This window comes from Cuculus canorus, chromosome 15, assembly GCF_017976375.1.
Source record: "Cuculus canorus isolate bCucCan1 chromosome 15, bCucCan1.pri, whole genome shotgun sequence".
NCBI lineage: Eukaryota > Metazoa > Chordata > Aves > Cuculiformes > Cuculidae > Cuculus > Cuculus canorus.
Window position 1 is genome coordinate 2,040,831 of NC_071415.1, and position 23,419 is coordinate 2,064,249.

At 50.4% G+C, this 23,419-nt stretch overlaps 1 protein-coding gene across 1 annotated transcript; it reads left to right on the top strand.

Moving 5' to 3' along the window:
• The first annotated feature begins 98 nt into the window (after positions 1 to 98).
• TELO2 (telomere maintenance 2) lies at positions 99 to 23,111 on the top strand. Its single transcript, XM_054080181.1, has 20 exons — positions 99 to 361; positions 876 to 1,153; positions 2,283 to 2,351; positions 2,988 to 3,135; positions 3,852 to 3,954; positions 5,254 to 5,322; positions 5,856 to 5,997; positions 7,359 to 7,495; positions 8,574 to 8,662; positions 10,193 to 10,288; positions 12,065 to 12,150; positions 12,446 to 12,537; positions 13,517 to 13,633; positions 15,001 to 15,072; positions 15,804 to 15,974; positions 16,676 to 16,767; positions 17,495 to 17,594; positions 17,972 to 18,036; positions 18,906 to 19,021; positions 22,974 to 23,111. The coding sequence occupies exons 1-20, from the start codon at positions 102 to 104 to the stop codon at positions 23,075 to 23,077; spliced, it is 2,406 nt and encodes an 801-aa protein (XP_053936156.1). The 5' UTR covers positions 99 to 101; the 3' UTR covers positions 23,078 to 23,111.
• The last annotated feature ends 308 nt before the right edge of the window (positions 23,112 to 23,419 follow it).

The following is a 23,419-nucleotide window of genomic DNA, read 5'->3' on the forward strand; positions in this document are numbered from 1 at the left end:
GGCTGCCACCACTCCGTCCCTTTGGCCTCCGTGCCCCGCCATTGGCCGCTGTAGCCCCTCCCATTGGCCCCCGCGGACCGGAAGCCGGAAGCGGCAGCGCGATGGCGGAGAGGGAGCGGGAGCTGCGGGAGGCGCTGGCGGCGCTGGAGCGGGGCGGAGAGGAGGAGGTGGTGGCAGCTCAGGCGGCGCTGGTGGCGGCGGCCGAACGGGGCCTCGGCGAGCGGGAGCGGGCGCTGTGCGGCGCCTTCCTGCGGCGGCTGCTGCGGGCGCCGCGGCCCCATCGCGGCTGGCGGGGCTGCTTCCTACGGGGCCCTCCCGCGCCCGCCCTCGCTGTGCTGGAGGAGGCCCTTACCGCGCCAGGGTCAGTGCGGGAGGGCTTGGGGGGCTGTCCCGGGCCGGGGAGGGAGGGCTGAAGCGGTAACGGGGCTGTCCCGGGTTGGGGAAGGGAGATGGCGGCAGAGATGGGGCTGTCCCGCACCGCGGAAAGGGGGCTGCAGCGATAACGGAGCTGTCCTGGAATTGGGAAGGGGAGTGTCAGCGGTAACGGGGCTGTCCCGGGTCGGGGGCAGGGGGAGCTGCAGCTCTAACAGGGCTGTCCCGGGCCGGGGTATGCTCTGGGGGTGTCCTGGTGGCAGCAGGAGGGGCAGACGGAGCAGGTGGGTCCCATGGAGGGCACAGCGCTGTTCTCGGTGCTCCCTGAACGCTCTGACACTGCAAGGACTAAAACCCCTTTGGTTTTAATTCAGTTCTAGTTAGAATCTAGTCTGACCGGGCAGTAGGGCTGCAGCAGTGATGCCGCAGCAGAACAGTAGCGTGCATGTTGGTTTTTCACCCAATAAAAGGGACAGGGACTCATTCTGGTGGCATTTTTGCAGGCCCAACCTGCCCCCGGGGGAGGTGGCAGAGGTGCTGGAGCAATTCCTGCGCGAGGGCCGGCTGGCAGCGCTGCTCTGGGACGTCTGTCAGCAGCAGGCGGAGCTCGGCCACCCGGAGCCGCGGGACGCCCTGCTCAGCAGCATCGTCTGCCTGCCCGACCGCGTGAGCAACAAACTGCAGAAGAACAGCCCGGCTGTGTTCTTCCCACAGAACTACTTTCCTCTCCTGGGTGCTGCGATTATCCAGGTGCTGCAGAACATTGCTGACTCCCTAAAAGGTGAGATTGCAGGGCTGTGCGACTGATTGTAGAACCACCAGGCTGGAAAAGACCTCTGAGATCATCGAGTCCAACCATACTTATCTGCCACTAAACCATAGTCTTAAGTACCTCATCTATCCATCTTTTAAATGCCTCCAGGGATGGGGACTCCACCCCCTCCCTGGACAGCCTCTGACAGGGCCTGATGACCCTTTTGGTGAAAAACTTTTTCCTGATATCTAGTCTGACCCTCCTCAGGCACAGCTTGAGGCCATTCCCCCTGGTCCTGTCCCCTGTCACTTGGGAGAACAGCCCAGCTCCCTCCTCTCTACAACCTCCTTTCAGGTAGTTGTAGAGAGCAGTGAGGTCTCCCCTCAGCCTCCTCTTCTCCAGGCTAAACAACCCCAGGTCCCTCAGCTGCTCCTCACAAGACTTGTTCTCCAGCCCCTTCGCCAGCTTTATTGCTCTTCTCTCTCTGAACACGCTCCAGAGCCTCGATATCCTTCTTGTAGTGAGGGACCCAGAATGATGGCTCTTCTGAAGCAGCATTTTGTGCGTGGATGCCTCGGCTGGTGTGTGGGGCACAGCTAACGGGCATCGCAGAGCCTTCTGGTCATCTGAAGGCTATTGGGCTTAAAAGCATGTCCTCCTACCAGGGAGGAGGACATGACACTTTGGGGTGTGGTTTAGTCAACACGGTGGGGTTGGGCTGACTGTTGGACTTGATCTTAGAGGTCCTTTCCGACCTGAATGATTTGAAGATGGCTGAGGCTTTTTCAAATCCCGATGGAAACAGCCATCCTACAGACTGTTAAATATCATCTTCTCTTGCCAAGGCTGAATTGTGATCCCCTGGTCTGTGCTGAAGGAACTGCGCGGGAGATCTGAATGATTCTGACTGAGCGGGCAGCATTGTTCCTGTTGTGTTACAGCGGGACTGAGCTACTTTAGTCCTCTGTGTGTAAATAACATTGGGTGCTGGTTTGTGCCTGAAGGCAGACGGTGGAAGGAGGAGGAGATACGCTTGAAAAGGGAAAGTTAATCCATGTTTTCAGGCTTCAGTGCTGGTAGCAGCATGTGCACCTTCTGGAGGTGTTTGGAGGATGCTGGTGAGGCTCTTGTAAAGCTTGTGTCTGTTTTATCGCAGGTGGCTCGGATTGCTCCATCTCTTTTATTTCTCACATCCTGGGGAAGGTGTGCATTCAAGGAAGACAAAGTGAGTGTTTTACAAGTACTATTTTGGGAAGAGGGACAGCCCGGTTTACTGTGTTTAGTGAGGGAAGAAAACAGTGGTGATGATCAGCAGGTGGGAGTGGGAGACCAGCCAGTTAATACTGGTTTTGTGAGCTGGGCTGCAGTGGCTGCTCTCCAAGGCCACTCACCTGCGTATCTGACAGATATTGTTGCTTTTCTGTCAGCCCATGTGAAGATGAGCTGTTCTCTCAAAACCCGATAAGATTATTTGCCTCCTCACCCTGCCATTGAGGCGTAATTATTAAATGCTTTTGTAGTGCCTTTCATCCGGGGATTGGAAAATGCCGTGTAAATACCAGCATAAATCCCTGCCCACGTGTAATTCGTGAGCAGCCTTCAGTCGGGCTTGGCTTAGGACTTTGAATCCGCTGACTGCAGAGGCAGTTAACAGGGCTGGGAAAGAAGAAGAAGGATTTTTGTAGCTGTTTGCTGTGATGAGGAATACTTTCACGTTCCTTAGGCTGCTGAGGTTAATTATTACCACAGGAACCATTCAGAACTGCAGGCTGTACGCTGTATTTCTTCTTCTTGTAAGGATCTTGACATACCGTTGCACCGGTTCTGACTGTGGAGTGTGTTTCCCTGTTTTCCACTCTAGAGGAACTCCTGAGCGTTCTGGTACCTCGGCTCACAGATCTCACCAAGTCGGACTGCATCTGGCAAAGAATCTGCTGGCAGTTGGTTGAAGGTGTGCCAGACCGCTGGATGGAAGCCGTGGTCCTTGGCTTTGTACAGAGAGCACCTGGGTAAAAACCTCTACTTTCCTTCCTGATCCAGAACAAAGGCTGGGTTTTTTGCACAAATACTTGTAGAATCAGTTTCTGAAAGATGCTGGAGTGTGTGTTTGTGTAGGTGCTTTCTGACAGTGCCACCTCCTGAGAGACTGCAGGGATAAAGGAGTTGATTGTTCCCTCTCAGATCAAACCTGCAGCGTTCCTTGAAGAGCTGCATCGTAACATGCAGTGAAAACACAAGTGAAGCAGCCTCACAGTCCTGAAAGGGGCGTCAGGAAAGCTGGGGAGGGGCTCTGGATCAGGGATTGCAGGGACAGGATAAGGGGGCACAGTTTTCATCTGGAAGAGGGGAGATTAAGATGAGATCTTGGGGAGAAATGTTTTGCTGTGAGGGTGGGGAGGCCCTGGCCCAGGTTGCCCAGAGCAGTGGGGGCTGCCCCATCCCTGGAGGGGTTCCAGGCCAGGTTGGATGGGGCTTGGAGCCCCTGATCCAGTGGGAGGTGTTCCTGCCCATGGCAGAGGGTGGGACTGGATGGGCTTTGAGGTCCCTTCCAACCCAAACCATTCTGTGATTTTGTCAAAACATTCCTTGCAATTACTGCTCCTAAAGTTTAGAGCTATTTTAGAGACTGTTGCACGGAGCTGCTCATAGAATTTCCCCTGGTCAGTAGCAGCGTGACAGCAATTATGTGGATTTCTAATGTGCTGTTGTTCACCTGTCTTGCTAGGGCAGATGTCTTGTCAAGGTTGCTGGGGAACCTGGTTGTGAAAAACAAGAAAGCTCAGTTTGTGGTGACACAGAAGGTGCTGCTCCTGCAGTATGGCCATACGGTAAGGACTCCACGGTGAGCAGTGGGGCAGTAACACCTGTATTTCCCAAGTGCCAAAGTGTGTTGTAGCTAAGCTCAAGGTCTTCTTGAGTAAGATTCAACTCTTCATTCTGCAATCAGCCCTCAAACTCCACGTGTACGTGGGCTGTGCAGCTGTGCGCTGACATCCCTGCAGCAGAACGTAATGGAGTGGTCAACAGTTGCTTGAATATCATAGAATCATAGAATCGTTAGGGTTGGAAGGGACCTTAAAGATCATGTCATTCCTGTGCTCTCTTGGGGTTGATGGCGATTAGCAGAATACTGAACTCTTTTGCTGGAACCACGTGGTTATCTGCCCTCAATTTCAGTTTTCTGGGAAGGTGGAGACGTCTGCTTGATTTAGAATCTGAAAGAGGAGACTGAAGAAGCCATGATGGGAAAGTTGAGGAGGGGCTCTGGATCAGGGAGTGCAGGGAAAGGACAAGGGTGAACGGTTTTCTTCTGAAAGAGGCGAGATTGAGATGAGATCTTGGGAAGAAATGTTTTGCTGTGAGGGTGGGGAGGCCCTGGCCCAGGTTGCCCAGAGCAGTGGTGGCTGCCCCATCCCTGGAGGGGTTCAAGGCCAGGTTGAATGGGGCTTGGAGCAATAGGATCCAGTGTGAGGTGTCCCTGCCCATGGCAGGGGGTGAAGCTCGATGGGCTTTGAGGTTCCTTCTGATCCAAACCATTCTATGATTCCGTGACCCACCCTCAGGGTCAAGAATTAGATGGAAGAGTTGAGACAAGGACTTTGGGCTTTTACCCTGTGCACCTGAGTTTGTCACAATGTGCTGGGAAGTGTTCTGTGGGGTGGGATGTTGTTGTGAGGGATGTTCTTTAGACTTTTAGACAGGCTGCCCAGGGAAGCTGTGGCTGCCCCACCCCTGGAGGTGTTCAAGGCCAGCTTGGATGGGCCTTGGGCAGCCTGAGCCAGTTGGAGGTGTTCCTGCCCATGACAGGGGTTGGAACTGGATGATACTTTAAGTCCCTTCAAACCCAAACTATTCTATGATTCTATGACTTTGTGTTCCATGTTTGTCTGAGACTGTGTTGATGTGATTTTAATGGTAATAATATTGTGCTGTGTTCCTGTCCTGCTTTTCCGTGTACTCCATCAGCAACTGCACGTGTGTGTTTGGTTGTTTTTCTAAATTTGCTTACTTTCCTGTCTCTGAATGTTGTCAAACAGTCCCTTAGAATGAAGTTTAAGGTAGTAAAAATACACACTTTTTGTTGGCTGACAGCTTTATGGCCAACTAAATCCTGTTTCTCGTTGCAGACGGCGGTGCTGCAGAACCTCCTTGGCTACCTGTCCCTGGACAGCCTTCGGCGTGCCTTACTGATCAAGGTAGGGCTGAGTGATGTTGGTGAGGGGTCTGATGGGCAAAATTGTGCCCGTCTGCAGGATGCGCGGTTTTGCTTCTTCTCTAAGACACTGAGAGAGTGTGGGCAGCCCTACCATATCACAAGTAAATTATGAGACGTAAATCAAAGCCTTTTTGTGCTGCTGGCATTAGATTTTCATATTTAATGGGTAAAGTGTCTTCCAAGTAGGAAAATCAATGACGCTTGGGTTCTGCCAGATGTCCTGTATCCTCCATCCTTCTTGACTTCCTCTGTCATCCCATATTTGTGTGGCTGGGTAGATGGAGTTGATTGGGAGCTGCCTGTGTTCTCAGTTGGCCAAACACAGTATGTTTTGGGCCCTGAAATACAGCATTCACACCCTTTGTGGGGAGTTTAAAGAAGCACAAAGACCCAAGGGCTGTCAGAGTACACCAAGTGCTGTATGAAACCACTTTTCAAAACTGTGCTTCAAAAAGAACATTGCTGATGTGTGGAAAAGATCCATTTCAAGCCAACTCGAGTTCTCTGATTCAGGTGCTGCAAGAACTCTTGGAGACCTGGGGCAGCAGCAGTGCTGTGAAACACTCTCCAGCGGAGCAGCAGTTATATATCAGCAAGGCCATCCTTATCTGCCTCTCCCACTTGAAGGAGCCTGAAATCGAGAGCTGCAGACAAGGTAAGGCCGTGGGAGAAGCAAGGGATAGATTTGTTTACCAGAAGGTCTGGCTGTGAGTAGAAAAACATCTTGTTTTGACCTGTAGATAAACAAAATTGTCCCATCTTCATCTCCGCAAGCGGAGTAGCCTGCTGGACATCTTTAGCACTGATAGAATATAATTCCAAATGATGAAATTAGAGAAGCATGTCTATCACCTAAGGTTCTTGCCTGAGCAGTGATTTAGGAACCCTTCAGTTTTGTCACAGGAAAATGAGGATTGACTTTGCGACTGGTTAGAGGAATGGTGGGATTTGCCATTTATAGGCTTAACATTGGAGTGTGAGTAGGACTCCAAAGGGCACAGGAGAAAGTACATCAGGATAAAAACCTGCCTGGTTCGTCTCTGGCTGTCTGTGTGTGTTCCTCTGTGTCATTCTGCTCCCCTCGGTGTGAGGTGAGTAGGGTTAGGGGTTACCTCCTGTTCTGTCTTCATGCAGTACGTGGCGTGTTGGTCAAAAGTTTCCATTGCTGTTACAATAAAAACAGTTTTGTCCAGTGTGTAGAGTTAATTGTGTGTTTGTGACAGAGAGAGCAAGAAGGTTGACTTACTAGTCCCATTTAATCTGTTTCATTCTAGAACTAGTTCTTTAGGTGAATAAGTTACCTGTTATTTACTAACAGTACTATAGTTCTATGAAGGCCACGGAGATGCAAGGGCTGGAGCACCTCCCACATGAGGACAGGCTGAGAGAGTTGGGGCTGTTCAGCCTGGAGAAGAGAAGGCTCCGAGGAGACCTTAAAGCAGCTTCCAGTGCTGAAAGGGGCCCCAGGAATGCTTAGGAGAGGATGAGGGGAAACAGTTTTCATCTGAAAGAGGGGAAATAGAGATGAGATCTTGGGAAGAAATGTTTTGCTGTGAGGGTGGGGAGGCCCTGGCCCAGGTTGCCCAGAGCAGTGGTGGCTGCCCCATCCCTGGAGGGGTTCCAGGCCAGGTTGGATGGGGCTTGGAGCCCCTGATCCAGTGGGAGGTGTCCCTGCCCATGGCAGGGGTGGGACTGGATGGGCTTTTAAGGTCCCTTCCAACCCAAACGATTCTATGATTCTATGACTTGCTCTGCCATCCTTTTTTGTTTCAATGAAAACCAAACTATTCCAATTTAGAATATATTGTAACGTTCCATTGACCTTGTACGGTATGAAGAAGTGTGATGAAGGGCAATACTGCCACTGCAGAAAGAGAAGCCACAGCTGCGTGGGCCCTTCCTATCTTTCTACCCATTATTGGGTAGTGAGTGGCAAACAAGGCCCTCTCAGGGAACCGCCGTAAGGATGGCTGTTTGTTTCTGTCGTTGTTTCATACGTTGTTTGGTTTTTTCCAGAGCTTCTCACAATCATGATGGAGGGTGTAAAGTGCCACTTGGACAGCAGTCTGCCACAAATACGGCGTCTGGGAATGATCGTGGCAGAGAGCATTAGTTCAAAAATAAACACCGATGGGCCTGTCCTGAAGTTTCAGGTGAGGGTTATAATGAAATCTGTCTGATGCACATGGCTTAGAGGAAATAAAAGCTTTAAACCAGGTGATCCAGGACACTACAGCAAGTTATTCAGCCTGGAGAAGAGAAGGCTCCGAGGAAACCTTATAGCGACCTTCCAGTACCTGAAGGGGCTACAAGAAAACTGGGGAAGGATTGTTTACAAAGGCTTGTGGGGATAGGACGAGGGGAATAGATATAAACTGGAGAGGGGCAGATTTAGACTGGACATAAGAAGGAATTTCTTCACTATGAGGGTGAGGAGGCCCTGAAACAGGTTGCCCAGGGAAGTTGTGTCTGCCCCATCCCTGGAGGTGTTCCAGGCCAGGTTGGATGGGGTTTGGAGCCCCTGATCCAGTGGGAGGTGTCCCTGCCCATGACAGGAGGTGGAATTGGGTGATCCTTAAGGTCCCTTCCAATCCAAACTATTCTGATTCTATGATTCTAACATATTATTCGGAAATAAGGAGAGGCAGCATCCTTCCAAAAAGAGAAGATGCCTGTTTACAAAATCCCGGTTGTATAGAGAACAGCCGAGTGGCTGAGAATGACCGTAAGGGTGTAATGTGATGGCAAAGCTCAGGGTAAACTGATGATGATAAAGGGCTACCAGAGGATTATCGTGTTGTATGAGGGAATTGAGATCTGACTGATGGAAGCTAAGAGGGAACTTCAAATCTAAAGCAGTAGTGAACATTCAGTTTCCACCTGACATGCTGGCAAGAACTCCTCTGAGTTGGGGTTTTCAAGACTGACATGGGGATACGTGCTCTGCTTTAAAAACCTCCATCGTCCCTCTTGTTGCACTGTTGTTTGTTAAATGCTTTGGTGATTGTGAATAACATTCAATGAAGGTTTGATTGGGTACTGCTGTTAAATACAGGGATAAAGATGACCTGTGGCACCGATCGCTATGCAGCACAGGGACTGAAGTGGGATTTGAGCAGCCTCATCTGCTCGTGATTCAGTCTTTATTTGCACACAGCAAACAGATCCAGTGTTGGCTCGTGGGCATATTTGCAATCAAACGGTGCAGTAACAGTTGTTCTTGATGTCTAGTATGAAGAAGATGGTGAAGCAAGAGAATTGAAGTCCCTTCTGGTGCAGACTCCACCGTGCTGTGCTGTCCTCAGCCTTCCGGATGATGAGTAAGATATTGCTACTGTTCATCTCGTTGCCCTTCTCCACACCTTGTTTTCAGCAACACTAGAGCTGTGTATGCTATTCAAGAGGTCTTACATATTCTTAAGCACTATAATGCCCCTTTTTCTCACAATGCAGTGTTGTTATGTCAAATTCATCATTCAGATGACAGTCTGTATTAAACTGGCTTGTTTGATAGCTGCACGTGGTGAAGCTCTTGCAGTTTCTAAGGGTCTTACGTGCCCCTGGGTAGAATCCAGTGGGCCTTGCTCTTCATCTCTGGGAAACCTGGCGTTGGGGCAGCTCAGTCATGGGTAACAAAAATCTAGCATATCTTTTGGGCTAAGGACTGGTTCTTTGGTGATTTTAGCTTCCATAACATCTGCTGAGGTTCATGGAAGCACTCAGTTTTGTCAGCAGATGAACAGCGCGCTTCTGGATATGGAGCTGTTGGAATGGGCCCAGAGGAGGCTACAAAGATGATCAGAGGGCTGGAGCACCTCCCATCTGAGGACAGGCTGAGAGACCTGGGGTTGTTCAGCCTGGAGAGGAGGTGGCTGCAAGGAGACCTTAGAGCAGCTTCCAGTACCTGAAGAGGCTACAAGAAAGCTGAGGAGGGATTGTTTACAAAGGCTTGTGGTGATAGGACGAGGGACAATGGGTATAAACTGGAGAGGGGCAGATTTAGACAGGACATAAGGAGGAATTTCTTCACGATGAGGGTGGTGGGACACTGGAACAGGTTGCCCAGGGAGGTTGTGGCTGTCCCATCCCTGGAGGTGTTCAAGGCCAGGTTGGATGGTCCTTGGGCAGCCTGATCCACTGGGAGGTGTCCCAGCCCGTGGCAGGGGCGGTTGGAACTGGATGATCTTCAAGGTCCTTTCCAAACCAAACTATTCTATGATTCTGTGTTAGCAAATGAAGCTGTCCAGCACTCTGGTGAAATACAGAAGAGCTATTGCCCCCATTTTGGGGGCATAATCGGCATAGAGTGCTGTTTGAGACAGCATTTGATGAGCAGAGAGATGAAAGGGCAGAGCCAAAGTCCACAGAAATAGGTACAGAGACAGAAAAAAGTCTCCATTGTATTCGTCCAACTAGTGGTGGTTAAAGATGTTTCTTCCCATTTGTTCAGTTTCATTCACAGCTTCATAGAATCATTACGGTTGGAAAAGACTTCTAAGATCCAGTCCAACCATCAGCCCAGGTCCACCATGCCTTCTAAACCATGTCCTGAAGTGTCACAGCTACAAATACGATGCAGGGCAGTGCCATCCAGTTCTCACAGATGAGTCTGTCCTTGGCAGTCCTAGGTATAAGCAATTAGGTAGTTTAATTTTCTTTTTATCCATTTCTCTCCTATCTTTATCCCGTCTTCCTTCCCAGGACTTGTATTGGCCAAGCGAGGTGAGGCTACAGCAGAAATAATGACCTGCCATTCTATTCAGGCAGCAAGGGTTGATGGTTGAGGGTCGTTTCTTGCTTGTAAGGATTGTTATTTTATCAGTTTTAATACTCCTTGTTCCTCACGCCAGGAGTGAGAAAGCGCTGCCATTGGTATTGAAAAGCAACCAGAAATCACCCTCAGCAGCCGCCGCGACGCCAAATGAGGAGTCAGATGAGCTTGACAGGTATGGGGCAAGAAACTGGTAGGAAATGGAAAATAAATGGCAGGATTTAGGAGCAAACTTGTGGAGAAGGGAGCTATTGGTACCTGTGTTTCTTGACAAATGTTGTGTCTTCGGCCCTTGTTCAGCCATGTGGTATGTGGCAGAGCGAGGCTTTCTGCAGGAAACGGCACGCAAGCATGTTAGTTATTTGAGCAAAGCCATCTCATGTGCAACCATTGTATTTATTCTGTTTGACTATGGTGCGTTTCCTAGAATTACAGATCCATCCACAGAAATAGGTACAGAGACAGAAGAAAAAGTCTCCATTATTGTATTCATCCTGCTAGTGGTGGTTAAAGATGAGAGCAGCCCAGCGGAGAAGGACGTGGGGTGCTGGTTGATGAAACTCGACATGAACCGGCAACGTTCATAAATTCATAAAGAATTCTGTTGCCTTGTGCCTTGCCTGTGTATAGCGTGCAGGAGCTTTTTGCTTTTAAAAAAGCCTCTATTTTCATCTACCCTCCCCTGGACGTACCACCCCTTGATACAGAAGCAAACACCACATTTTTGCCTTCACTGTTATTTATGGCTTCTTTTTAACACTTAACTGTATCATAAATTCTTTCGGTTTTGCCATCATTGCTGTTCGATCCAGCACACTAAAAATAGTCGATTTGTGACTGGCTTGAATTCCAACAGAGTTTGTAATAGTTTAGTCTTTAAATAATGACGTCATTAAATAATGGTGTGATTTGATGATGTGATTGAGAGCTGCCCTGTGGAGAAGGACTTAGGGTGCTGGGTGATGAGAAGCTCAACGTGAGGCGGCAATGTGCACTCGCAGCCCAGAAACCAACCGTGTCCTGGGCTGCATCCAAAGCAGCGTGGCCAGCAGGGGAGGGAGGGGATTCTGCCCCTCTGTTCCTCTCTTGGGAGACCTCACCTGGAGTATTGTGTCCAGTTCTGGAATCCTCAACATAAGAAGGAGATGGAGCTGTTGGAATGGGTCCAGAGGAGGCTACAAGGATGATCCGAGGGCTGGAGTACCTCCCATCCGAGGACAGGCTGAGAGAGTTGGGGTTGTTCAGCCTGGAGAAGAGAAGGCTCTGAGGAGATTTTAGAGCAGCTTCCAGTGCTGAAAGGGGCTCCAAGAAAGCTGGAGAGGGGCTGTTCACAAAGGTTTGTGGTGATAGGACGAGGGGGAATGGGTATGAAGTGGAGAGGAGCAGATGTAGACTAGACATAACGAGGAATTTCTTCACCATGAGAGTGGTGAGGCCCTGGCCCAGGTTGCCCAGGGAAGCTGTGGCTGCCCCATCCCTGGAAGTGTTCAAGGCCAGGTTGGATGGCACTTGGAGCCCCTGATCCAGTGGGAGGTGTCCCTGCCCGTGGCAGAGGGATTGGAACTTGATGATCTTTAAGGTCCCTTCCAACCCGAACTATTCTATGATTCTAGTTTTCTACCCATTTTAACAATGGATCTACCTGTTCTGGCACTTCACCGTTTACAAGGAAATCTCAAGAATCTGCTTCCAGTGTCTTTGTCACCTGTGTCCTTCCTGCACCCGACCAGGAGATACAAGTTGGCACAGAGCTGCTCTGTCACTTCAGAGTCACTCGGGGAACTTCCGAAGGAGCCCGTTGAGGCTGGGCTTCAGCAGTGCTGCTGAGTGACACAACAGCGACAGCATTACAGCAATGGATGTGCTGGTTTTTTCCCCTTTGTGCTGATAGCTGGGGAAAGGTAGAACTTCTACACCCATAGACTAACTCCTGCCTTTATTTCTTTTACAGTGACGATGACCTCATCCCTTACGACATGTCAGAGGATAAAGAACTAAAGACTAAAGCTCCTGTGTATATCCGAGAGTGTATTGAAGGTAGGAGATGTTGGGCTGAGTGTTTGTCTGTTTCTTAGGGGTTTGGGGAGAATGATTGCCGGGTAGGTTTATTTTCTTCTGGACTGACTTGAAGAAGCTGTGGGGCTTCTTAATCTGGGCTCAAGTGTTCAACTATAATTTCTGAGTAATTTCAATGTCATTCCTAATGCCGGTCGTGTGCTGGGTCAGGGATACCTGCCTGTAACAAGACAAACTGTTGGCGGACGAAAGCTGCCAAGTACTCAAGCACCACCATTCTGTTAATACCTTTTGTTTGTCTTTTGATTACTTCTAGTCCTGACAAGTTCTGAGGATGTGGACAAATGGGAAGCTACGGTCAAAGCTCTTGAGAGCTTGGTTCGAAAGAATCCAGCAGCAACAAGAGAGGTGAAGTAGCATGAGCTGAGTTTCCAGTGGGCTTTAGGGCAGGATTATCCCTTTGTCCTCATAGGAGACAACGGCAGAGCAGCAGGCCAGGCCACCTGGAGTTAAAGCTTTCAACTTGGGAAGGGAAATAGGAGGAAATGGTTGGTTTGGGGTTGAGGCTACAGAGCACAAAGGAACAAAGAAGCAGGGAAAAGCGCTGGCAGCACTGGCAACGGTGTGGCATTCAGCAGCTCCAGCACTGAAAATCAAATGCATTGCAAGTAGAGTCTGCCAGCAACATGAGGAACCATGCTTTGTGCTGGGCTGAAAAAACTATGAGAATTGCAGTTTATGGAGCAGCCGTGAACTCTACAGACCAATTTTAATTTAATTATTGTGCCCCAAGAAAAAGGGAGATAAAATCAAATGGACCATACCGATTTGCTTGTGCAAGCGTAGTGTCTTCTGGAAGGAGACTGGTCAAGAGGAAGAGCGCAGGTGGGAGGGACCTGGGACAAAGTCACCAGTATGGTGTTCCCTACCACTTGTTAATGAATGCTTGAAGGTGATGGAGATACAAGGCCTCTGCGAGCTGGGAAGGGGATCAGGCATCTGAGAAGTGGTGCCTGATCTGCTGCTGCTCGTTAGACGCATTACAGAGCTGGATGGGGACTGGATGTGAGGCTGTGCCTGTTAACCCATCAGTTATAGTGATAGATTCTCCTGTATCATGATGCCACCGCTTCTCCAGAAAGCCAAAGTGAACATGGATGGGGAGATCTGCTTAGGGGGTTATTCAGAGTTTTCAGCTATCTGTCTTGATGGCGTTTAGCTTAATGAGTTTTCTCTCCCCCCTCAGCCATGGATGTGTTGCCTGTATTCCATACTCTCGCTGGCTTTGCTTAACCACTAGAAATGGAAAATGGATGCTGCTTTGTAAATCCTGTGACAAAAAAAAACACCTGCAGGGATTTGATTCCATTTTTCATGTTTTGAGCAGGTTAGTGTGGAACTGGCAAAAATACTATTGCACCTGGAGGAGAAGACCTGCATTGAAGGCTTTGTGGGACTCCGTCAGAGAGCTCAAGTAGCTGTTTTAACCACAGATCCAATACCCGTGAGTCTTTCCTATTGTTGATTTTTTTTCCATTTGAGGCACAGGCAAAAATGGAAGAAGCTGAAGTCCCTTGCTAGCTTGATAGAAGTGTGGTAGAACAGCTAGATCCTGTCCGAGCGTGTTTATGGGCTCTGTACTGAAGAATCTGCAATGGGTGACTGGAACAACAGGAAAGAGAGTGCAATCAGAGCTGTAGCGGATGGGAGGGACTGTTTGGAGATGGTTGGTATGAACCTGACAAAGGAAATAAGGACTTTTGTTGCACTGAAGGGAGGTCGTTTCACATAGAGAGAAGGTGAGGCACAAAGGGCTTCTAGAGAAGAAGACTTGACTGGGGATTGTAATGAGAGAATCGCAGAATGGCTTGGGTTGGAAGAGGCCTTTAAAGCTCATCTGCTTCCATGGGCAGGGATGTCTTTCACTAGTTGAGTGCTCAAAGCCCCATCCAGCCTGACCCTGAATGCCTCCTATGATGCAACATCCACAATTTCACTGGACAACCTGCTCTAGTGTGTCACCACCCCCACAGTGAAGAATTTCTTCCTTATGTCTAGTCTGAACCTGTGCTCTGCCAGCTTAAAACATTTATCCCTCATCCTAAAAGTACAAGCTCTGCTTAAAAGTCTCCATCTTTCTCATAAGCCCATTTTAAATCTTGAAGGAGCACAATAGGGTGTCCTTTGAAGTGCCAGAGCTGCCATGGCAGTTGTTTGGGTGTCCCTGTATAGGGGGGGAATCCTGTTTGTCATTTAATTCTCTTGGGAGAATCAAGAAGTGGAAGGGGCTCAATCTCCCCTGTTGGCACATCACGTCTCTTCCCTCCTCCTGGTGGCTTGTTGTTAACTGACAGGAAGCAGGACTTCTGAGATGGACTGCTTTTAGGATTAGAATCATAGAACATCCTGAGCTGGAAGGGGCCCACAAGGACCATCGAGTCCAGCTCCTGTCCCTGCACAGGACACCCCAACATTCACCCCATGGGGCTGAGGGCTTTGGCCAAACGCTGCTGGAATGTTGTCAGGCTCAGCGCCGTGACTGCTTCCCTGGGAGCTGTTCCAGGACTCCACCACCCTCTGGGGAAAGAACCTGCTCCTAAGGTCCAACCTAACCCTCCCCTGGCATCTTCCTGCCATTCCCTCAGGTCCTGTCCTTGGTCACCAGAGAGAAGAGCTCAGCGCCTGCTCCTCCTCCCGTGTGAGGAAGCTGCAGAGCACAATGAGGTCTCCCCTCAGTCTCCTCCAGGCTGAGCAGACCCAGTGACTTCAGCCGCTCCTCACACTCTTCCCCTCCAAACCCTTCCCCAATTCCGTGTGAAGGCTGTTTCCAGCGTGGGTTGGTGTTCATCACACCTTGGTTTTTCTGTACAGGTAGCAAAGTACTTGACCTCTGAGTTCTACTCTCTGAACTACAGTCTTCGTCAGCGCATGGACATTCTTGATGTAAGTGACTCTTCACTTCCCACTTCACTTGCATCTTTGTTGAGCAGTGCTGTTTCCCTGAGGTGCAAAGGGATCGCCCTTTCCTCATAGGAGGAGGCAGAGGCATGGGAATCTCTTACAGTAGTATTTGTGCCCGGGATTCCCCTCTTGTTCCTAACCCTGCAGCAATCCTTCCTCACAGAGTGCAAAACATAGGGTGGTCATTTGTCTGGGAGAAGCCACTGTTTCCTACCATGTCATCAGTTTGTTTTATCTTAGAATCATGGAACGGTTTGGGTTGGAAGGCACCTCAAAGCCCATCCAGTTCCACCCCCTGCCATGGCAGAGACACCTCCCACTGGATGAGGGGACTTTCAAAGCCTCAAAATTTGTAGGATCTTCTGTCAAGGGCTGATTCTGAATAGATCACAGTGAGGGAGGAGCTCTGCTCTGTACAAAAACCTGATCTTCACTTTCTGAAAGACCAGGGATCTGCCCATGACCCCTTCTGTGTTGTTTCACTTAGCGTGGCTGAAGAAGGCACCAGTGTTCTGTCCCAGGGCTGTGACCATGCGCTTGATCTGCACCTCGGAGCCGCTTGGCTGTCTGGGGCTCCATAACCTCGCTGTTCTTCATACTAAACTTGTTGTGCCTTTCTGCTTTGCTCTGTCAATCAGTTTGGGTGCAGGTAACTCTTGTTCCTAGTTCAGGGATTCTCCTTTTTCAACAGGACCTCTCTCTTTTTCATCTAGGTATTGGTTTTGGCAGCTCAGGAACTGTCCTATCCCAAATCCCATGGGAAGACCAAGCATTCTGGTACCCAAAAACCTTGTATCCAACTGCTTCCTGAGAGCAACAGCTCTAAGGACTGGAGAAGAATTGTTGATGAAAGGATCAAAAGCAAGACTCGCAGATTTGCTACGGTGAGGCCAGGGCAGAAACAAACTAATGTCAAATCCAGCAAAAACAGGGATGCTAGGAGCTGCTGTAGCTCTATCAGAAAGAGCAAAACACCTGTGAAATCAGGCCTAATCCGAAGGAAAGACCATGTAACTTCGGATATAAATTTATCTTGGTATCCAGCTGAATCTTTAAGTGCAGAGCACAAGCTCCTGCAGGGAATAAACTTTGAACTCCCTGGCACGTGCTGAGGGATAGTTATTGCTGTTCTGTGCTTGTTCTGAGCTTGTCTGGCCACTGCAGGGAGCTGTGACCGCACTTGACAGATCCCAGAGCCTCCTCCACCAGCCTTGCTGTGCTGGACTCGGCTTTCCTATTTTTCAGGGAGATAAAGGGAGGCCAGCTTCCTCCTTCCCGGATCTCCCCTGTGGCTCATCCTAGAGAACTTGCTTTCTTAAAACTCCTTTATCCCTTGCATGTTCTTGGTTCTTACATATAACCCAGCAGCACTGAGCTACGTTGTACTGAAATATTTAGATATGGGAGAGGATCTGCAATGGGAAGTGAGCCATCCAGTCTGGAAACCAAGCAGCCAGAGGGGTACAAGCAAGCAGGGGCCAAAAATGGGATGGATGCAAGGAATCCATAGTTTTGACAGCGTCCAGTGAAGCGCAAGGGTCAGATACTACGTCTTGTGTCTAGATTTCATTTTTCTCTTGCACAGGGTCAGTCTCAAGTGCAGCTGGTTTCTGGACCAAACGAGTTCAATTCTATTGCTGGGCACTTCTTTTTCCCGTTGATTCAGCGCTTTGACAGGTGAGTGTGAACACCGTGGGATGCCGGCCTGGCAGCTGCTGGACTGGAGCCTCCTGTTTGTTCTGCTTCACTTTGAGCAGCAAGCTGAAGCCCAGAAGCCGTGCTGGCATCGCGATGCTGATGCCTGGTGCGCACACAAAGCCCAGAGGAGGGGTTGTGGTCTTGGACTTAACTTGTAAGGCCTGGTTGGGCGGGGGTAGGTAAGGTCCTGCAGGAGGGACGGTGCGTTGTGAACAATAACCTGCCAGCAGGTACGTGGGTGGATGATTTTGGCAGCACCAAACCGGTTGTCTTGGCTGATCCTGCGCCTTCAGAGGTTCACGCAAAACTGCAGAGCTCAGACTGCAGCCTTTAACCAAAGTTAACTCCATCTCAGCCTTGGGCCTGTCACCTGGACTGGTCCTTGTGATTAGAGTCAGAATTCTCATACCAGTCTGAGTGGTTTGGTTCTAGCACGGCAGCGGTGCTGGCTTTTACACCCAGTTCTTCCCAGGCAAAGCCTTTTGGCAGAGAGGGTGATGCCTGCTGTGAGAGAGCAGCAGATGTTGCTGCTCTGGGAGCAAATATAAAAGCGCACAAGGGTGGCCTGTGCTGAGCTGGGACTGACTGTATCATGACCATTGTTGTTGGGATTCGGGCTTGTGGGGGACAGTTGGCCCTGCATAACCACCCCGACTCTCCTAAAGACACACTGATTGCCTTCTCGCTGTGTATTTTGCACTTGCAGGCCTTTGACAACATTTGACCTCCTGGGGGAAGATCACTTTGTCCTTGGAAGGCTGGTCCACACGTTAGCAGTCCTGATGTACTTGGCTGTCAACACTGTGGTAAGAAACGCTGTGTGAGCTTTGGAGAGTGGGAGGCTTCCAACCAGGGAAACTGAAGACACTTTCTAAGCGCAGTCAGATGGGCAGTGCGTTTGAGTCACGTGTGTTAAAAAGTTGTGAAAAGGGCTGAGAAAAAGTGGTCAGAAAGGAGACAGGGGATTCAGACACCTCTGCTCTGTGTTTTCCTTCTCCTGGTAGAAAAACTGTCAACTGTGGGTGGCTGGGCACATCATTTCACTTTACTCTTTGTCTCTTCATCTGTAAAATGAAGTGAGTTGTAGCCCTGATGTTCACAGCCGTGTATCCCAAGGGCCGGCTCTGCGAGGCTGTGCGAATGGGAAGCTGTTTGGTGTTTCTGACACAATCCTGTTTTGCAGGCAGTTACCGCCATGGGAAAGACTCTGCTGGAGTTTGTCTGGGCTCTGCGTTTCCACGCTGACTCGTGAGTTGTTGTTGTATGCTTTCTTTTTACAAAGGCTTGGAGTGATAGGACAAGGGGCACTGGGTATAAACTGGAGAGGGGCAGACTTAGACTAGACAGAAGGGGGAATTTCTTCACCATGAGAATGGGGAGGCCCTGGCCCAGGTTGCCCAGAGCAGTGGTGGCTGCCCCATCCCTGGAGGTGTTCCAGGCCAGGTTAGATGGTCCTTGGGCAGCCTGATCCAGTGGGAGGTGTCCTTGCCCATCGCAGAGGGGTGGAACTGGATGATCTTTAAGGTCCCTTCCAACCCAAGCTATTGTATGATTTCTGAAGATCAGCTGCAAGCCAGTCTGCAGCCAGGGTTGTTCTTTGTCCAAGATTAGCACCTGACTGAGAAAGTCAGGGACCGAACGCATGAACTGTCCGTTTTCTCCCTGAGGGCTACAAGGATTTGTAATTGAACGCATTGCTTTAACGTCAGGCCAACGCATGAACTTGGCTGGTGTCTTTGCATGAGGAGGTAGAGTCATTACCTATAGAAAGCAAGACACGTTTCTTGGTCAACTGTCCAGGTGGTAGTTTTATCTTTTTTTACTCAGGGAGCACAGAAAACCTCAGATTCAATTCCAGCGTTTGACCCTGGGAAGGAATTAAGATGTAGCCAAAGTGCTGTAAACATCCAGTTTCTGTTTTGATCTCGGTGTTGTCCAGGACTCTGAATTACTCCAGACTTGTTGCACTGCATTATGGCAGGGGCTCTGGATATGAGTGCTCTTCCAGCTGCTGTGTGATCACAGCCTGACCAGTAGGAATATGGCAAAAGCCATGGTAACCTCAGATATTTACAGCTGGAGAACCCCTGAAGTGAGGTGGTGTCTTTCTCCAACAGGTATGTGCGCCAGGGTCTTTTGTCCTGTATCTCCTCTGTGCTCCTCAGTGTCCCTATAGAGCGTCTTCTGGAAGACATGACCGAAGAGCTTTTGGAGGCTCAGTCCTGGCTGGGAGGTGAGACGTGGTGGTGTCTTTCTGGTTTATGATGCAGTCTTTGTGTAGCGTCTCCTTAACTCTGATGGTAGCGGTAACATCTGAGGGTTGTGAACCAGAGATTTGTCTGATAAGCATAGTTAGTGCTTCCTTGTAAGGTCAGAGCAAACACCAGACCATGCTGTGAGCTCTACGGACTTATCTAAAGCATAAGCTGAGAGCTGCCCACGGCATTTCCGGGTATGACTGTCCTCACCAAAACCACCCCAACGTGTAGCACGTGCCCCTTTTCTCTGCTTAGGCATCCAGCCATCTCATGGAGCTGCAGAAAGTATTGTCACAGCAGCAACTGTGGCCAACAGTGAGGTGCGAGGTGTGTATGGCCTTTTACCCTGTGTACACAGAAGATGGGCTTCATTAGTGCTAAATATAGGAGGAGGAAGAGTATGGCCCCATCACCTAAACTTTTGTCACTGATGGAAGGAACCAACACCTGTGAAAGACAGCGAGTGATTCCATGTGCTGTACCCGATGCTCCTACATCAACACAAGCCATGTGTTCACCTGGAGACCTCACCTGGAGTTCTGGGGAGGGGCTCTTGATCAGGGAGGGCAGGGAGAGGATGACGGGGAATGGTTTTCAGCTGGCAGAGGGGAGACTGAGGTGAGATCTTAGGAAGAAATGTTTTCGTGAGGGTGGGGAGGCCCTGGCCCAGGCTGCCCAGAGCAGTGGTGGCTGCCCCATCCCTGGAGGGGTTCAAGGCCAGGCTGGTGGGGCTTTGAGCCCCTGATCCAGTGGGAGGTGTCCCTGCCCATGGCAGGAGGTGGAACTGGATGAGCTTTGAGGTCCCTCCGACCCAAGCCATCCCGTCATTCTGTGTTTGTGGGTTCTGGAGGGCCGGAGCTCCTCAGACGAGTGGTCAGGTATCCATGTGCTGAAGGTCCAAGAGGAAATAACACTGTGCTTTGTAGCTCTGAAGCCTCCATCGTATTCTGAGTGGCCCTCGTGTGACTCCCTGGGTTGGTTTCCTTCACCATTCTCACTCTTGGTGAGCTGGCTTCCCGCAGGGAGTGGGCAGGAAGCGATGCTGACACTGCCGGCCTCTGATCCTCGCAGGTTGTGGAGCCCCATGCCCTTTAAAGGGAAGAGAGCTGCCTTGTGGGGCCAACAGCTTTACTTTTCCCATGACATGGTGTGCTCTGAGGAATCTGCTGTCTCTGCAGTTAACACTGTTATGACCAAGTAAAGCCTTTCCAGGAACATTAGAAGTGTATTTTCAGCATGAAGGGCTGCGTAATCTCTTCTTAATGAGTTACTGACAACAGAGCTCATTAACATCGTTTTACACCTGTAGGTAGTGTCCCAGCCATCTCTTCACAGGTAGTGCTTTGTGTGAAAATGTCACATTAGAGCCTGGAGGGAATGAGAGCAGGATAAGAACACAGTTGTGTGCACACTAGAGATGGGAGAATTGTTCTAGGACTCATTCAGAAACCTTAAAGAATACTGTTCAGCTCCATGTCTGGTCAGATAAGATTTAAGTGCAATTTTTCATCCTCCTAGTGTTGCTTCCTGAAACACAACAGCATTCTGGGCTGTGCTTTTGCTCTTTGTTATGATGTTGTTGGTAGAACAGCTCTCACCGGAGGTCCTGGGCTGCTCCCTGCTGCTTCAGTAGGTGCAGTCCCTCACCAGAGAGACTCCTGTGACTGAGTCATGGCTTGGAGCGAGCAGAGTTGCTGTTGCTCCATGACCCCTCCAGACAAGAGGAGTCTGGGCTGCATCAGAAGAAATGTGGTCAGCAGAGTCAGGGAGGGGATTCTGCCCCTCTAACTCCACTCTCATGAGCCCTGCATTCAGCTCTGGAGTCCTCAGCACAGGAAGGACATGGAGATGTTGGAGTGAGTCCAGAAGAGGCCATGGAGATGATCCAAGGGCTGGAGCACCTCCTATACAAGGACAAGCTGAGAGAGTTGAGCTTGTTCAGCCTGGAGAAGAGAAGGCTGCAGGGAGACCTTAGAGCAGCTTCCAGTACTGAAAGGGGCTCCAGGAGAGCCGGGGAGGGGCTCTGGGTCAGGGAGTGCAGGGACAGGATGAGGGAGAATGGTTTTCAGCTGACAGAGGGGAGATTGAGATGAGATCTTGGGGAGAAATGTTTTGCTGTGAGGGTGGTGCGGCCCTGGCCCAGGTTGCCCAGAGCAGTGGTGGCTGCCCCATCCCTGGAGGGGTTCCAGTCCAGGTTGGATGGGGCTTGGAGCCCCTGATCCAGTGGGAGGTGTCCCTGCCCATGGCAGGGGGTGGAACTGGATGGGCTTTGAGGTCCCTTCCAACCCAAACCACTCCATGATTCTATGTATGAGATTTGCTGCTGTATCTGGGACTTGTGCCAAGCTGTCACACACAAGCATAGAAGCCTTCTCCCACCACCCCTAATAGCCAGAAGTCACCACTTTGGATTCCAGCTGGAAGCATCTCCATTTCTCCTACTCTGGCTGACACACAATGAGGAACAGAGATCTGGAAAATATTATCAAGTGAAGCAATTAGAAATCTGCAGCTCTGCTCCGGCTTGGTTTGCGTCGCAGCCTGTGCAGACTCCTGCACTTCGTGTGAATCCGAGTGATGGTTCCTGCCCTTCAGCCTGTGGGCTGGAACTGGAGCTGTTTCCCGTTAGAGTGTGTGCGCAGTGTCGTAGAAGAAGCTCCTACAATCACTGTCACAGCACTGTCTGTTTATCTGATGCTTTGGGACATTTTGGCTGGGCAAGAGCCCAGGATCCACCTTGCATTGTCTGTCATTGCCCTTCATGCCATGCTGGACCTGCTGTTGAGTAGCCCCATCTTTTGGGAGCGAATACTTTAACATTTCTAGGAAACAGTTCCTTGGATTCCTCAGCAGCTGCCTCAGGGAATTCCCCTCCCCTTGCAAGCTGTGTCATAGGTAAGTTTGTTTTATGTGAGGACCTGGATAATACACGAGCGCCCTGTGCCTCCCTTGGTGGCAGCAGTTCAAGGTCTGTGCTTGTGGCAATTAGAACCAGTGCCAGCATCAGTCTCGGCTTTTGAGCTTGTGCTGATTTGCCTCGTCGCCTTCCCTTTTTGCCTTCTGCAGAGGGAGCCTGGAAACACCATCGCAAAGCTCTCCCGAGGTTATAAATAGCCCTGCTCCATCTGAATGAGTCATGTGTTTGGGCTGTGACAGCGCTGGGCGCTGAGCACACGGCTTTGCGTACAGGATATCCTCACACAGCCTCTCTGCTCCTCCAGGCTGCCCCTGCTCAGACATCCTGCGTGCATCCTGGTCTGGAGCTCGCAGGCCTGCGGAGGGGGAGGCAGCTCCGTGCGCTCCCTCCGTGCTTCATAAAGTGTGGAAGAATGACTGATTGATCAGGCTGATCCCTCGGAATGGTGAACATGTTGAACCTTGGTGCCCGCCCCTCTCCTTGCCCCATGTGAAGGGCGGCACGGCCACGGATTTCACGGAGCTCTGAGCGTTTGTTTCTAACAGACTGCAGGGATTGGCAGAGTGGAGAACTTGGGCTTTTGAGTGAGTGGGTTTCTAATTGCAAACAGTATCCGTGTGAGCAGATCAGCCGTAGAGAGGTCATGCCTTGAGCTGTGCTGAAGGGCACAGCTCTGGTTCTGGCACAGAGGTTGTCCCACGGAATGCAGGGTCAGATGGTTTCTCTAGCCAGAAACAACTGGCTTTGTTTCTGCTAAAAGAATGAACTGAGCGTTGTTAGACGGCAGTCAGGGCTGAGCTGAACTCCCACAGCTTACAAGGAGTGAGTTTGCCTATCTTTGCCTTCTGGTCCAGCGTGATTCCTGCAAGTGCTGGTGTCCAGCCCAGCCTTGGTTACATTTGCCATAGCGTTTAGCGCTGTGATGTGACGGTCGGTGAAACAGCAGAGCAGTGTTGGGTGAAGGGTGGTTTTTACCATTTTCCCACTAAAAGCAGTTGCTTCTTTTACAGATGTGGTGGAGAAAGATCCAGACGGGGACTGCAGGAGGCTGGCCTTGCAGAACCTGCTGCTGATGGAGAACCTGAAAAAGAAACTCACAGCTGACCCTTCCTAGCTGAAGGGTGAAAGAAATGACCTCTACCTCCTCCTCTTGCCAGCTGGACGTGTGCAGGCGCTGCTGGGCCTCTCGGCAGTCACCTGGCTGGAGGAGAGGAAGAAGGGGGAAGGGTGCGGAGCTGGAAGCCAGCGAACCTGACTTGACATCTGGACTTTGTAGTTGAGGCCAATTGAGTGAGCTGTGGCCATCCGGTACGGAGTGTACAGATGCAGGAAGGTAGGCTCGCGCTGCCATCCTCCCGCACCGCCCAGCCCCCACCCCCGCTATTTATAATCTTGGCAGCTCCAAGTACTCTGCTAAAAATACAGGGAAGATCTCATAGCAGACTTGTCCGAAAAA

What these genes read in the sequence shown, in the direction of transcription:
- TELO2 (XM_054080181.1), top strand. Translation starts at nt 102, where the DNA reads ATGGCGGAGAGGGAGCGGGAGCTGCGGGAGGCGCTGGCGGCGCTGGAG. An exon ending in AATCGAGAGCTGCAGACAAG is followed by an intron (nt 5,998 to 7,358) that starts GTAAGGCCGTGG and finishes GGTTTTTTCCAG; the next exon opens with AGCTTCTCACAATCATGATG. An exon ending in GAGTCAGATGAGCTTGACAG is followed by an intron (nt 10,289 to 12,064) that starts GTATGGGGCAAG and finishes TTTCTTTTACAG; the next exon opens with TGACGATGACCTCATCCCTT.